Source organism: Corythoichthys intestinalis, chromosome 12, assembly GCF_030265065.1.
Source record: "Corythoichthys intestinalis isolate RoL2023-P3 chromosome 12, ASM3026506v1, whole genome shotgun sequence".
NCBI lineage: Eukaryota > Metazoa > Chordata > Actinopteri > Syngnathiformes > Syngnathidae > Corythoichthys > Corythoichthys intestinalis.
Window position 1 is genome coordinate 25,099,627 of NC_080406.1, and position 16,194 is coordinate 25,115,820.

The 16,194-nt window shown below is 40.4% G+C and overlaps 1 protein-coding gene across 1 annotated transcript; it reads left to right on the forward strand.

Annotated features, from left to right (window-relative positions):
* Window positions 1–542: 542 nt before the first annotated feature.
* cdca7a (cell division cycle associated 7a) lies at window positions 543–14,211 on the forward strand. Its single transcript, XM_057852666.1, has 10 exons — window positions 543–633; window positions 4,768–4,908; window positions 4,996–5,118; window positions 5,195–5,392; window positions 5,468–5,542; window positions 7,762–7,950; window positions 8,034–8,162; window positions 10,855–11,004; window positions 11,089–11,225; window positions 11,314–14,211. The coding sequence occupies exons 1-10, from the start codon at window positions 613–615 to the stop codon at window positions 11,345–11,347; spliced, it is 1,197 nt and encodes a 398-aa protein (XP_057708649.1). The 5' UTR covers window positions 543–612; the 3' UTR covers window positions 11,348–14,211.
* Window positions 14,212–16,194: the final 1,983 nt, after the last annotated feature.

The window sequence follows — 16,194 nt, forward strand, 5'->3', positions numbered from 1 at the left end:
CATAAGGGAAGACAATCTAAACGACCTATATAATTAATGCAAATACGGTTGCTTTAAAGTTGGTGGGGACAATTTCAGCATCCTGAAAAGTTGCTAGTGTTATGTCCCTACCGTCCCTATGCAAACCGCCGCCCTTGCAGAAAACATTATGGCAAAAACATAAAAATGATTCAAACAGCAATGACCACGCAGTGGACATATGGAGAACTCAAACTGGACAGAAATCAATCTTTACCCGCCTTGTATGCAAATTCAAAAGGGAAAAAAATTCGCGCCACGCTGAACAACATAGAAGATACATATCATTTCATTACATCAACAAATCATTAAAACGCTTGTGTTGACCGAATATAGTTATACGCAAGCGTATTTTCATCTCTAAAAGGTGTATGTTGGGTATTTCAAACTCACACGCTGCAAAAATGATATTATTGTAATTTATCAAAAATCATTTTATGTAGCTTCCAGGACTTTTTAGTGGCGCGGGAAACGAACGTGAATAGCGCGCGCTCGCGGGTGCGGAAGTGCATTGTTCACGAGTGCACACAAGTAAGTAGACCAGTGAAGGACTGCCTGTCTTCTTTCTTTCTTTCTGAAACTTGGAGAAGAAGAATGCCTTGCACACGCTCAAAGGTAAAACTAAATATTTGCTTGAACTCGCCTTAATTGTTCAATATTTTTAAGACACCATTCGGTTACTTGCCGTTAACTGACTGCAAGCCATTGAAGCAAAACGTGGATATGCATTCAAAAGTTGCCTAGAGAATCTAAGACTTATTAATTCCATTTTATTTTTTTCTTAAAGTTTCCAGTAAGTTTGAATCAATTTGAAGGTCAAAGGTTGTCCTCGTTTCATTTTATATCAAACGTGATTTTTAAAAAAATGTAATTTAATTTCACTATAACATCTTAAACTAACCAATCCCAGATGATTTTTTAATGAATGCTATCACCCAAAAGATTCATGTTTTTCTGTAAAAACAATAGAGGTCAAACAGTTGTTAAAAATAGCACATCCAAAATGTTGTATGAAATATTTGGGGTAAATACTGGAAGGTTTGGCAGAGACCGACTAAGCGCTGCTAGCACCTATGGATCCAAATGGATTGTCTATTGCAGGGGTCCCCAACCTATTCCACTAAGGCACACTGTGGGTGCAGGATTTCATTCTTACCAAACAAGATGACAACACTTTTTCCCCAATCTGGTGTTTTACAAGTGCAATCAGTTGATTGCAGTCAGGTGTGGCTTGTTTTAGCAGAAGCCTCATTGGTTCAACTGTCTCTGCTGGATCGGCTGGAACAAAAACCAGGACCCACAGTGTGCCTTGAGGACTGGGTTGAAAACCCCTGGTCTATTGATTACCTTTAATGGTAGAATTAAATACAAATTATGTACTCCAAATTAATTTTCCCTGTCAGTACATTGGCAGTCATCTTGAATTAAAAAAACATGCACATGATGAAATGTAGTCAAGTATAGTCAAAGTAATTTGAATTTGTACTCAATGTCCAATGGACAGACTCTCCCACCTCAGCTGTAGATCTCTGCAGTTAATCCAGAGTGATCATTGGCCTCTTGGCTGCATCTCTGATCAGTTTTCTCCTTGTTTGAGAAGAAAGTTTGGAAGGACGGCCGGGTCTTGGTAGATTTGCAGTGGTCTGATGCTCCTTCCATTTCAATATGATGGCTTGCACAGTGCTCCTTGAGATGTTTAAAGCTTGGGAAATCTTTTTGTATCCAAATCCGGCTTTAAACTTCTCCACAACAGTATCTCGGACCTGCCTGGTGTGTTCCTTGGTTTTCATAATGCTCTCTGCACTTTAAACAGAACCCTGAGACTATCACAGAGCAGGTGCATTTATACGGAGACTTGATTACACACAGGTGGATTCTATTTATCATCATCGGTCATTTAGGACAACATTGGATCATTCAGAGATCCTCACTGAACTTCTGGAGTGAGTTTGCTGCACTGAAAGTAAAGGGGCCGAATAATATTGCACGCCCCACTTTTCAGTTTTTTATTTGTTAAAAAAGTTTAAATTATCCAATAAATGTCGTTCCACTTCACGATTATGTCCCACTTGTTGTTGATTCTTGACAAAAAAAATTAAATTTCATATCTTTATGTTTGAAGCCTGAAATGTGGCGAAAGGTTGCAAGATTCAAGGGGGCCGAATACTTTTGCAAGGCACTGTACATCCATTCTACTCAATTGTCAACACATTCACATTCATTATATAAAACCTATGAACCACTGCAGCGGACATAAAGCAGTGACAATATAATTTCATTTGGTGCAAAACAGTATGAGACCCCCCCCCCCCCCCCCCCCCCCAGACTACGTTATTATAGCTATCTGTAAATCCATATATTCTACGCAACAGGACGATAAAGTGTAACTACCGTAATTTTTGCACTATAACGCCAGTAATACACTAGAAACGTCAACGTCGCGTCAACGATCCCGCCGCGATAACGCACCAGTGACGCTCTGCGTCAATTTCCATAGGACGCGTTTCACGAGCAGCGCGTCTGTGGAGCGGCTCGATCGGTTCACGCGAGGATTGCAAGATTGCGCGAGAATAGCGGGTATTTAAAGGTAATAAAACAACAATACTTTGCCTTTCAGACCCCGCGTATTGGCCAGCTTTCTTTTGGAAAGAGGAAAAAAGAAGTCATGTGCTAAAGCAAAAAGCAATCCCAGTGACAAAGATTTTAACATGTATTTTACAAATTAAATGCCTCAATCATTTTTTTTCTTATGAACATTTTTCTGAGCTTTATTGATGTTTTTTCTCAAGTTAAAGCACCACGCAGAAATTAATAAATTTAATTGTGTAGCAGGATTTGTGTATTATTCGTATTAATTTCATTTCAATTTATTTTATTTATATAGTAAGTTGCGATTGCATATTATTTTGAAAATCAACCGGATCCACCGTATTTTTACACGAGTGACTTCCGGCCTGCCCGATCCTACCTAGTAGTATTGACGCAAGGGGGGCCGCGTCTCGCGTCAAATAACAAACTCTGCTGTTCTTTTCCGCGCGACGCGTTGAGCGCTCTGGGACGCGTCCAAGACGCGGCCGCACAGCGACTGGTGTGCATTGGCTGATTGACTTTAACAGCTGCGTTTCACTGCGTTATCGCGGCGGGATCGTTGACGCGACATTGACGTTTCTATTGTGTTACCGGCGTAAGGCGCACCTGACTATAAGCCACTACCCACCAAATTTGACAGGAAAACAGCATTTGATAATAGATAAGCCGCACTGGACGATAAGCCACAGCTGTCATCACTGTATTATGGGATATTTACACGAAAAGATATTAACCGGTAAAACGTTATTTGACAGTGGCATCATATGACTGTCATAAGACCAAATGAACCACCACTGCAAAGCGTCATTGATTCAAGATGCTTCATTTGGCCATCACTGCTCCCTTGGGGGAGACAATCAACGTCTGCTGCCACCTGCTGTCAACACTGTTATTGTCCAATATGCCTCCTAGCATGCATTGCAGCGCTACAGACGTAAATAACAATCAAAATTTATGTTCTGTGCTAATTATTTCTTCAGATACTGTTCCAGTCGTTTCATTAATTGCTAGTTACGGTATTTGGTAACACTTTATTTGACAGTGGCGCCATAAAACTGTCACTAGACGATCATAATTATGATATGACAATGTCATGAGCGTTAATGACAACTTATAACAGACGTCATTTAGTGTTATCCGGCCAATTATCTCACTTTTAAATGGATGTAAAAGATCTGAAATGGACATAAATGGAGTTAGAGACATAATGTGCCGGATGACACTTAATGACATCTGTCATAAGCATTCTTCATAGTGTCATGTCACAATTATGACTGTCTTATGACAACGCTGTCAAATTGTTACCTATTAACCCATATAAATCAACAAATAAACAGCACTGGATTATACACCTCAGGATTCAAAATGAAGGAAGAAAGTTGCGACTTATATTCCGAAATTACTTTAGTCTTTTTATAGATTGGTCTTGTACATGTAACCGTGTAGGCAACGTGGTGTATTTTGTACCACTGTACCTACTGTAGTTTGCAATTCGAATTGGCGAACGACAAGCCAGGCAAAGTGCGCCTGGCCCTGCTAGATGTCAAAGAGGGGTAGAGGGTGGTGGTCTCTGCTAAAAAAGTTGATCAAGAACCAGTTGAATTGACTGACTTTTGCCGCTGTGCAGTGCCTCTTGGGTGGTTAGCATTGATGGTTGGAGGCGGCAGGAATAAGTGATAAAAACAGGAATTGGTCATGCGACAAAAGTATTGTACTAAACTAGAGCAAACTCGCATGAATGGATTTAAAAACATATTTATTTATAAACTGTATACTTAATGTGGCACAGTTTAGAAGCAGGAAGTGGAAACCTCCAGGCGGCTTTTCTGAGTGCTCAGTGCTCTTGATATAGTAGTAGTGGGTGTAGAGGAAGAGTGAAGAGGGTAGGTACTTGCATAATTAGGTATGGTGAGACGTCACATCCACCTACCGTTTGCAGAACAAATTCACTTGCAAACATGGTTGCAATCAACTAAAAAAGTACCAATCATACACTCTCATTTCGATTCCATTACGAAAGTTTAAAATATTGGAAAATTACTTTAGTGCTTCTTATTTGAAAAATTAAAACTTATAAGTGGTCCTATTGCCAGTGCTTACTTGCACAGTATTGCTTAAGTTTTAAAAGAGTGGTCACCTGACACTGTGACTTGACCATAGAGTGCAGCAGCCCAGCTTCCATCCACCAGGATGAGTCTGAGAAACTTCCGCAGCGTCCCCCTGGTTACCATGGAGACGTCGTCGTCTTCCTCCGACGATAGCTGTGACAGTTTTGGCTCCGACGGAGGCTTTACAAACACGGTAATGATGCGTGCGTTGTTATCAGTCGCTAACCATTGTGAAACCTTTTGAAGAGTCGTTCTGAAAATGGTGAGTTGTATTTTTTAGAGGAGCAGCTCCAGACTATTGAGGAAAACGCTTGATAAGAAGAAGGCCCTGGAGGTCGCTGTGGAAGAGGATGCACGCACAGGCTTTGAGGAGGAGATCATCAACAATCAAATGAAAACAATGGTGTGTATAAAAAAAAAAAGGCAAAATGTTTAAGTATATTCTTGGATGGCGTCTTAAAAATCCTTTTTCCTCCCAGAAAGTAGATTGCGAGCCTGTGAGACGTGGCCGCAAGCCCAACATTTTGAAGGTGGCCATGGCTTTCCCGACCCGAAAGGCGGCCTCTAAAAGGCCTGTGTCTGAGCCCCTCGCTCAACCTCAAGTACTGGACTCTGATGAAGAGGAGGAGAACTTCATTGCCAAGAGAGCCTTGAATATTAAAGAGAACAAAGAAATGGTAACCAACATTGTTTGATTGAAAATGAACCAAGTGCACTGTTTCGCGTGGCATTAATCATTGTTGGTTTTCTAGCTTGCAAAGCTAATGGCAGAGCTCAACAAAGCGCCAGGACTCTTCCCCAAACAAACAACGTCTGCATCCACAACGGTAAACCATCCAACCAAATCTGGGATTAATCTAAGATGAATCTAGCACTAAACTATCAAGTAACACCAAAATTACTAGTTCTTCTAAAAAAATTAGCATATTGTGAAAAAAGTTCATTTTTTTCTGTAATGTACTGATAAACATTACACTTTCATATATTTTAGATTCATTACACACAACTGAAGCAGTTCAAGCCTTTTATTGTTTTAATATTGATGATTTTGGCAAAAGTCAAGAAAAACCAAAAATCCCTATCTCAAAAAAATCAGCATATTTCATTCGACCAATACAAAAAAGTATTTAATACAAAAAAAGTCAACCTTCAATTAATTATATCAGCTATGCACTGAATACTTGGTCGGGAATCCTTTTGCAGAAATGACTGCTTCAATGCGGCGTGGCATGGAGGCAATCAGCCTGTGGCACTGCTGAGGTGTTATGGAGGCACAGGATGCTACGATAGCGGCCTTAAGCTCATCCGCAGTGTTGGGTCTGGTGTCTCTCAACTTCCTCTTCACAATATCCCACAGATTCTTTATGGGGTTCAGGTCAGGAGAGTTGGCAGGCCAGTTGAGCACAGTAAAGCCATGGTCGGTAAACCATTTACCAGTGGTTTTGGCACTATGAGCAGGTGCCAGGTCGTGCTTAAAAATGAAATCCTTCCCACAGACTTCAACTGAGGTGCCTTGATACAGCACTCTGGGAACAGCCTATTCCTATTCGCTCAGAAATTTCTTTCTGTGTCTTAACCTCTTGCTTGAGGGTGTCAGTGATGGCCTTCTGGACAGCAGTCAGGTCGGCAGTCTTGCCCATGATTGCGCTTTTGAGTAATGAACCAGGCTGGGAGTTTTTAAAAGCCGCAGGAATCTTTCGCAGGGGTTTTGAGTTAATTCGTCGATTCAGATGATTAGGTTAGTACAGGGGTGGGCAAACCGGTCCTCAAGGGCCGTAGTGGGTCCTGGTCTTTGCTCCAACTGATCCAGCAAGGACAGTTTAACCAATGAAGTTTCTGCTGAAACAAGAAGCACCTGCCTGTGATCAACTGATTGCGCCTGCAAGGCACCAGATTGGTAAAAAGGTTTCAAACTCTTGATGAGTTGGAACAGAAACCCGCACCCACTGCGGCCCTTTGTGGAATAGTTTGCCCACCCTTGGGTTAGTAGCTGCTTTAGAGTACCTTTTCATGATATGCTCATTTTTTGAAATAGAGATTTTTGTTTTTTCTTGACTTTTTTGCCAAAATCATCAATATTAAAATGATAAAAGGCTTAAACTACTTCAGTTGTGTGTAGCGAATCTAAAATATATGAAAGTCTAATGTTTATCAATACATTACAGAAAATAATGAACTTCATCACAATATGCTAATTTTTTTTAGAAAGGCCAGTATATGTGAGCTATTCTACTGAAACCAAATGTTTTGGTCAAAATATGAGAAATGCAGTTTTCCTTTGTGCCTTTGACAAGATTTCCAAGACTGCAAATGTATTTTTAATTTCATTTAATTGGCAAAGTAATTAGTTAATTTTTCTCCGTCAAATTAAAGGAAACTCAATAATTCAACAACAACAACAAAAAGACAAAAAAACATGAGGAATGTGTGCTTCTCAAAAGTCCTGAGCAACTGTCATTTATTCAAATTAATGGGTGACTCTCCCTCAATTTGATCTCGGGTGAAAAGTTGGCAACACCAACTGATCACTCGAGGTATTGCATTAACATCTCTAACATATCTTCGATATGGCAAAAACTTCACAAAAACGTGCAATGTGGGGATTTATATTCATGCAATGCTTCTTATCTGCTTACCAAAGCATGTTCAAACACAACTTCAGGATGCAAATCTGTGCGTGGAAGTTTCTGATGTAAGAGTTCATTCACAAAGTACTCAAAATTTGGGGCGATAAGTACACACATTCGGCGTCATAACTCAATTTGACACGGTACCTGAAACATCTGCTTTTGGTTGAAAGGCTCTCATGATAACTACTAAGAAGCCGTTAATATGTTCTAGATCCATTCAAAACGGTTGAAATCGGATTATCTGTACAATTTATCCAAAAGTCTTATTCCTCTTATGCAATTTTAACTTTTTGAAACAATTAAAAATATTCCTTATCTTCTGGTCCCACTATCTTGCTGTTAAGAAATTGGAGAATATTTTAAATGCCTTTGAAAATGGAAAAAAAAAAAGACTCACATTCTTCACATCTTTACAGAACCGACGTGCACGTCGGTGCTCCACGTCGGCAATTTTGAGGCGGAGCTCAGAGCGTCTGTCCCGTCCCCACACTCGTTCCCGCACGCTCACCGACGGCCCGCCCAGCCCGACACCGGAGGAGGAGCAGCCGGAGGACCGATTCAGCCTGGTCCGACGAAGCCGTTACTATGAGGAGGTGGACGAGCCGGTACGCCGCCGCCTTTTCTGTGCCATTCCAAATGTTAACGCCAAACCTGACGACCGATAAATCTAATCCCTCGTGTGAATTAGGTTCGCCGCCGCTCATGCAATGGCAACAAGGCTCTCCCTCACGTGGTGCGGCCCGTGGAGGAGGTGACTGAATACGAGCTGGAGCATATTTGCTACAACGTGAGGGAGAAGGTTTACCACAGCGTCAATGTAAGTCTAGCCAGAAAGCAGTCTCTTCTAAAAAACAATAAAGTGAGCTTTGACCAGAAAGCACAAAGAAAATTTGATGCCATTGGCCACGATGGACGACAATCCATTTGATATTGATTGCTTCTGGTTTTGCCGTAAATGACAATCAATAAATTAAACTCTGCATCCATTATATCTTTTTCCTAGTCTTCCCCCTCCTTTTGGCAGGGAATGTCATGAATAGTAAAAACTTAAATACTACCAAAATACTTGCAAGTGCTACTATAAAATGGTAGTTACGCACTACTTTTGCCTTAAAGAAGTTCATCAACTTTTAAAGTTTCTTGGCACCAAGACTCCACAAGATGGTGGCAAAACACTACTTTTGTTTAACTGAAGCTCTCAAATCACTTCAACATAGAACCTCAGCAAGAAGATGATGGCAGAGCTATACATATGTCTATAATACCCCTTTCCCACTGAAACTAGTGGGTCAACGCGCGTTTTTCCAAGCCGATGCAACCCACTAGCAATTGGCATTTGGCACCTTTCCCACTGACGAAAAAAGCCGTGTCTTTTTTTTTTTTCTTTTTCACCCGTCTAACCCCCCACCCCTCCTCAGCTGTGCGTAAGGTTCGTGACGTCACCACGCTAAGATGCGCTTCGACAAGCGCGACCGAATTCATTCAGTTCAAGGAAGTTAACAATGCAAAGCAACATGGAAGCCTCCTTTCCTTCTGTGTTCTCTGTTTTCATGCTTTTTACTGCCCGCAAAATGGTTGAAATGCAGCAAAGGATCTACACTCTGCTTGTGCTGGGGCAACGTCGGCGACGTGAATTTTGGTTTGAAATTGAGAGGAGTCGTGTACGTCACAGAAGGAGGAGAAGAGCCTTTGTTTCATCTGTTATGGCTATTGCTAACGCTGCTACACCGACTGTTCGCCGTATGTGGATCCGGGCTAGAACACATGGTTTTTGTTTTTTGTTATGACGCATCACGTACTAGCCTACGTCACCACGTAGATTAGCGTGTTGACTGTTGACCCGGGGTTTTGCTTTCACACTGCATGGCGATCAGAGTGGAGGTGATTTTAACGCGGGTCGCTTGGCGGGTCAATTGACACGGGTCGCTGCACCTTTCCCACTGCCACCAAAAGCCGATTGTTAGCGGGTTGACAAGGGTTTTTTGGCCAGTGGGAAAGGGGTATAACAAACTCCTGAACTTCAACCAAGTTCCTTGGTCCAGAAACACTACTTTTAATTGTATGCCTGGTTTTCCCATTACTGACAACAGGCGTCAGGACCCGAACACTATACAGGTAGTCCCTGGGTTACGACGTACTCGACTTACGCGATTTCGACTTAATGACGCCGGTGTCTCGTCTGCCATTTTGTCTCCAGTTTTTTTTCTAGGTCGCATAAACAGTTCCTTATTGTACCTCAGAGTATCTTGTTTTTTACTCTATCAATAGGACGTGTTCTGTCCTTACTAAAACATGATGTTGTTCAGCTTTACAGACATCAAACAAGGCAATTGTGATTTTTTTTTTTAAGCTTTTTACTTCCTCCGCGTTTGACTATTTGTAAAGCTGTAACACACATATGTACACTAATGTTCAAATCGACACATTTAACAATGAAACACTTGACACAAAACAACTGATGTTCAAACGTCCATCTAGTCTGATCAATATATATATATATATATTTGGTAGATAAAATTAGCCTAATTTGCCTAACAAAAGTTCGCTTGCTGAAATGCTACGAATGCTAACGTATTTACAATTCTCATAGCAAATCACTCACGTAACTCCACAAACTGTAGCTATAAACTTAGTTCCAAATGCATACACAAACGTATATTAGCTGAAACAACTTACACCCTTATGTGGGCCAAACCAGAGCGCAGCTGTCCTTTATCCACGTTAGATGAGTGTCTGCTCCTCAGTCATAAGGCGACAGTGCAGCCAGATGCAACGCTGCCACCAGAGTGTATCCTCCATCAGTAAACAAAATCAATAATTTTGGACTTTTTGGATAGTTAAGTTGGGGTACTTAATTCAGACTTATGCGGAAATTCGGTTTACGTCGCCAGCATAGGAACGGAACTCCTTAATAACTCGGGCACTACCTGTACAAGGTTAAAAAAACTCCTCAACTCTAAGACTGTTGCTATTTTTCTAAACCATGCTGCTCAACTCACTTTCAGGTGTCCTGGCACAAAGACTATGACTTTTGTCTTTAAGAAGCTCCTAAACTCAACTTTTTACAGTTTCTTAGCATCAAAATGGAATAAAAACATTTTTCTTATCTAAATGAAGCATGCCAACAAAATTCTCCAACTTTTCACAAAATGGCAGCGATGCAGGCTTTCTAAGTGAAGCTCCTCAACTCACTTTCAAAAGTTCCCCAGACTTGGACTTTTATCTAAATGAAGTGCCTCAACTCCAATATCGTTAGATAGTACCGAAATTCCACAAAATTTCTCTAAATGAACTATCAAAACTCATTTTCAACAATTCTATGACCTCAAGATGGTGGCAAAAAAGACTTTCTCTCTCTCTTCAACTCCAGCACTGTACCTTAGGACCAAGACTTCTATTTTTTATCTAAATGAAGCTCCTCAACTCATTTCAAACTAGTTCCATGGCCTAAGCTACCACATGATGGCGTCCTTGTGCAATTTGTTGAGCCCCAAATCTGTGTTTTCCAGGGAAGTACCTGCCATCAATGCCGTCAGAAAACCACTGACACCAAAACCAACTGCCGAAATCCAGACTGCGTGGGCGTCAGGGGTCAATTTTGCGGCCCGTGCCTTCGCAACCGCTACGGGGAGGACGTGCGAGATGCTCTTCTGGACGCGGTAAGTTTTCAACAAAAACTGCGTCGATCGCCCCGTCCTGCAAGTTTGTTCTGAGTCTCACTTGCGCCCGGTTGCCCCTGACAGGAGTGGCGCTGCCCGCCATGCCGCGGGATTTGCAACTGCAGCTTCTGCCGAGCACGAGAAGGCCGCGGTCCCACTGGCGTGCTGGTCTACTTGGCCAAATATCACGGCTTCGACAACGTCGACGCCTACCTGAGAAGGTGACTGAGGCTTTATTTACTCACAGTAGTTTCTTTTTGTAGTCCGTATTTGGTCATAGTTTTGTATGAATTCTTATTTTCTCTGCAGCTTGAGGAAGGAGCTAGAAGGGATAAGCGAGTGATTACGGCCACAACGACAAACTCCGGCTGGCAGTGAATGACCACGTATCAGCGCCACTGACGTAAATAGACGCCTAATCCATTTGAACTGGGAGTCTATTGCTGTCAATGGCAGTGAGAGACTTCCAATGACAAACCTGGCTAGTCCAGGGGTCGGCAAACTTTTAACGCTCATAGAACCATTTTGACCCAGTCCACACAAAAATGACAACACTGGGTGTCGCACGCACACATTGACATTTGAAATGATTGCGTCAGCTCAACTGTAATATTATTAATATATATATATCTATACACAGTATGTGTGGATGTACAGTATACATATTATGTGGTGCAAATTATACCTAACAAATGAGTCTAGCCTCTGTTCAGTAAGCAGAATAGTTGCTCAGTTTTTACACTTTTCACAAGTAAAGTCATGGTTGTCACTCAGGCGCAAGACTTGTGGGTTGAAGGTAAAGTCATGGTTGAAACTTGGAAGGTCTACCGACAAATCTTGTGCCAAATCGGACTTCTAGTAGTAACCATGACTTTACATAGTTTGCTCATGATTTCACCAACTATGTAAAGTTATGGTTTACATAGTTGGTGAATTCATGAGCAAACTATGTAAAGTCATGATTACTACGACTTCTAGTAGTCGGGTGGTTACTTCTAGTAGTAACCATGACTTTACATGGTTGGTGAAGTCTGACTTCTATTAGTAACCATGACTTTTACTACTAGAAGTTGTAGTAACCATGACTTTACATAGTTGGTGAATTCATGAGTGAACTATGTAAGGTCATGGTTACTACTAGAGGTGGGAATCTTTGGGCACCTAATGATTCGATTACGATTCAGAGGCTCCGATTCGATTATAAATCGATTATTGATTTTACCCCCGCCCCCCGCGCTTTTAATGTGTTGTACATTCGTTCCAAAATTGTTCAAAAATCCTCTCAGGCTAAACCAAAGTAATATTTCATTATCAAGTTAACAGTTAAAAACAGTAAATAAAATACTCAAGTCTCCATTCTGTATCAGCAGCTTTAAACTACATTTAATGATGTGAATCAACTGTTAAAGTTGTTAAAATTGTTATTCCATAATTTCCCTTCTGTCTCCTTTCGACATGTCAAAGTTTTAAAGCTGTTTCTTCCTTTAAAGATAGATTCAAGTCAAGATTTTGCCGATCTAGGAGTATTTTAGCTAAAACGTTATTTAGGTTTGCTACAACAGAGCCTTCTAGAGAAGTCTACTGCTTTAAGATGGCGGCTGTTTACAACGCGGCAACTATTAAACTGCAAGTCTGTCATTTCGCATCTATAGTTCTACATATATGTGTTATCTATTATAGCCGTATGTGTCCGCATGTTTGTAGCAACTAGCAACTGGGCGTTGTTTGAAGCAGCTGTCGGCCGCAGTCAGGTATTATTGTTTTTTTATCTAGCGGCATCAGTTGTACATGATATTTACTCTCGGTTCGTTCCTCATTGCGCCCCGAAGACCGCGCTGACTGTGTTTTAGTTCTGCTTTACCTGGTATAATTCAATATTCGGAATTTGGATGTTTGTGAATCGTTCTTGAATCTTCCACGGCCGAATCGCAAATAATTTAAGAATTGGAAATTTTGCACGCCTCTAGTTACTACTAGAAGCCAGACTTCATCAACTATGTAAACTCGTAGTAACCATGACTTTGTATAGTTCCCTCATGGATTCAAGTATGTAAAGTCATGGTTACGTAGTAACCACGACTTTATATAGTTGGTGACGTTTGACTTCTAGTCGTAACCACGACTTTACATAGTTCACTTGTTACTACGACTTACTAGTAGTAACCATGACTTCTTAGTAGTAACCATGACTTTACATAGTTGGTGAATTCATGAGTTCATCGCGCCATGACTGCATGTTCCATGGAGCCAGTCTTTATGATTTGGATTATGTCTACGCGCAATGTTGGGGAATTCATGAGTAAACTATGTAAAGTCATGGTTACAGCTAGAAGTCAGACTTGGCGCAAGTAACCAGGACTTTACATAGTTGGTGAATTCATGTAATTCATGTAAAGTCATGGTTACATAGTTCACTCATGAATTCACCAACTATGTAAAGTCTATGTAAAGTCATGGTTACTACCAAAAGTACCCACAAGTCTTAGCGCCTGTTAATGGCCAAACTAACAAAACGGCAAGCCTGGCTTGATATGTCAACTATAGGGAAATTAATCTTCACATCTCACAAGCGTCACAATAAATTGACCCGCATTCGCGTGTTGCCGACTCCTGGTCTTGTCACTGTTATAAGGCATTAAAAAAAGTGTGTATATTTTCATAAGCCTATATAAATTTGGTATGTATTTTCTTATGTTCGAACTGCTGTGGATGGGGGCAGGGTGTCCACTTATCGCTACTTGGTGATCGTGAGAAGCACTGTGTGATGTACTGTAGAGCTCAGGTCTCCTTCATTAGATAACTGTCGCTAATGGCGTGGAAACAATTAGTGCGCTCTAATGAGAGTCTTGTACCTGTAAATCATTTCATCTTGCGCTCTGGCTCATTTTGTGCTCACCCTTGTGATTCTGCATACAAAATGACTGGAATTGGACCAGGTCATTTCTGGGTTCATTCCACTGAGTGTACTGTACTTAACTGTACTTTTTTTTTTTTTTTTCTTGTTTCTGTATTCATACAATTTTTCATCATGCAGGAAAACAAAAGTATCACTATCGCTCTGACTGGAATTATTGGAGATAAATTGTTTACATTCTGTTTACGGGCGTAATGGTACCATTCATAAGCCATTATGTCAATATTTTGTGGGTATTAAGTCTGTACACCCCTGCTCAAATGTCAGGTTTTTGTGGAGTTAATTAAAAAAAAATTGTGTCAAAACCATTGTAATTTGTGCATTTTTTAAAATATTTGGTTGCATACCACCCCATTAAAACTGTTGTAGCACTGAACATCATTGCAATTAACCAATGATTATGAATTCAAACTACAGATGATTATACTAAAAATGAAAAATTTCTTTCCAGGCTGAAATTTGACTTGAAGTGAATCATTATACAAGCTATTGTTTCTCTGGCTGATTCAAGGGTCCTTGCTTGAATCCATTGTGAATGTCAATCAATCCATGAATTCATTGAGCGCTAAAGTACTAAGGTTATATTTTGGTTTCAAGGTTCAAGAGTTTGGCACATGCTGAAAATTACATGAAGCCATTTGGCAGTGAAATGCTCGTATCTCTCATTCCCAATAAGCATGCATGGAACACAAGATTAAAAATTAAAAGGAATACTAGTACTCAACTAAAATATTTGGCGGAAAACACTCAGGTGACTTGAAGTTCTGCTCCGATACCCCAATTTGGCCACATTTCAAAATTGTCCAATATGCATGTGTGATACATCATTGGAAAGCTTAAAATCTCAATTTTCTGGGGGAAGAAAAATTTTGAACAGGAGGGCATTTAAAAAAAAAAAAAAAAATTAAACCCCTAAACCAGACATGTCCAAAGTCCGGCCCGGGGGCCAAATGCGACCCTCGGTCAAATTTCATCTGGCCCCCAACCTCTGTCATAATAATCATTAACATCTGGCCCGCATAGACTTAATATATTGGTCAGAAGTACTCCTACCAGCATATGAAGTAGCTTACACACTAAATCCTGCTCCTCATTTACCCACTAAAAGGCAGCAGCACTCTAAGCAACATTACCCCGTGTGACCCTTTACTCCCAATTTTCTAAAATGGCGACAATCAACAAAAACTGTTGACTGCGACGGCCGACGCTTCAGGGATAGGTGGAAATTGGACTATTTCTTCACTAAAATACGCAACAGCTGTGTCTGCCTCATTTGCAAAGAGACAGTGCGCTGTTTTTAAATGGTTCAATGTTAGGCGATATTACCAGAGGCGTTATTACCGAACAAGACATGCTGACATGTACGAAAAGATTACAAGGAAGAAGCGAGAAATTGAAGCAACTTGAAGCTAGTTTAATTTTACAGCAGCATTATTACATTACATATAACAGCAGTATTTTGCAAGAGCCCGAGAGTCGAAAGAGAACGCCACAATGTCTAGTTGCGAGATTGTTGAAATTATTAATTTAAAAAATTAGGGCTGCGGCTATTGATTGTTTCAGTAGTTGATTAATCGATGAACTAGTTAGTTCGAATAATCGAGTAATCGGATAAGGAACATGAAAAATTGAAATACCTGAGCTGAGCCTCAAATGGTATAAAAAATAAATAAGGATTGACAAAAGAACAATGGCTAACTTACATAGCAAATGTCTGCTAGCTGAAATGCTATAAAACACTTTTTTTTTTTTTTTTTTTTTACAATGCTCTTAACAAATGGTTCAGACACATATTCCCACACAAAAAAACTGCTAAATATACCAATAAACTAAATTAAGAATGCATTTAAAATAAAATAAAATAGCTCAAACAAAAACTTGGCTTATGTTGGTTTTATCATGGAACAGCTGGATTCAGCCATGTGAAATGAGGCAGACTTGAGGGCAGTGTATCACTTTAATTAAACGAATACTCGAAGCAGCAAAATTTAATTAGAATCTTTTTTCTTTAATCGAATACCGGAGTTAATCGATTCATCGTTTCAGCACAAAAAAATAAAAAATAAAGCAAATGTGACACACAGAATGGCTTGCTAACATTTTCTTAAATATATTGTTCTACGTAAAGGACATCAGCCAAGGTCGGCCTTCCACATTTTTACCACACCAAATCTGGCCCCCTTTGCAAAAAGTTTGGACACCCCTGCCCTAAACCCTAACTGGAGGTGAGCGCATGAGATAATTATTTAATATTTATAATAAATTAAATTAGTAAT

Excerpts from the sequence above, each read along its gene's own strand:
- cdca7a (XM_057852666.1), top strand. The coding sequence starts at position 613 with ATGCCTTGCACACGCTCAAAG. Across the intron at positions 5,543-7,761 it reads CAACGTCTGCATCCACAACG|AACCGACGTGCACGTCGGTG; the intron begins GTAAACCATCCA and ends ACATCTTTACAG. Across the intron at positions 11,005-11,088 it reads GAGATGCTCTTCTGGACGCG|GAGTGGCGCTGCCCGCCATG; the intron begins GTAAGTTTTCAA and ends TGCCCCTGACAG.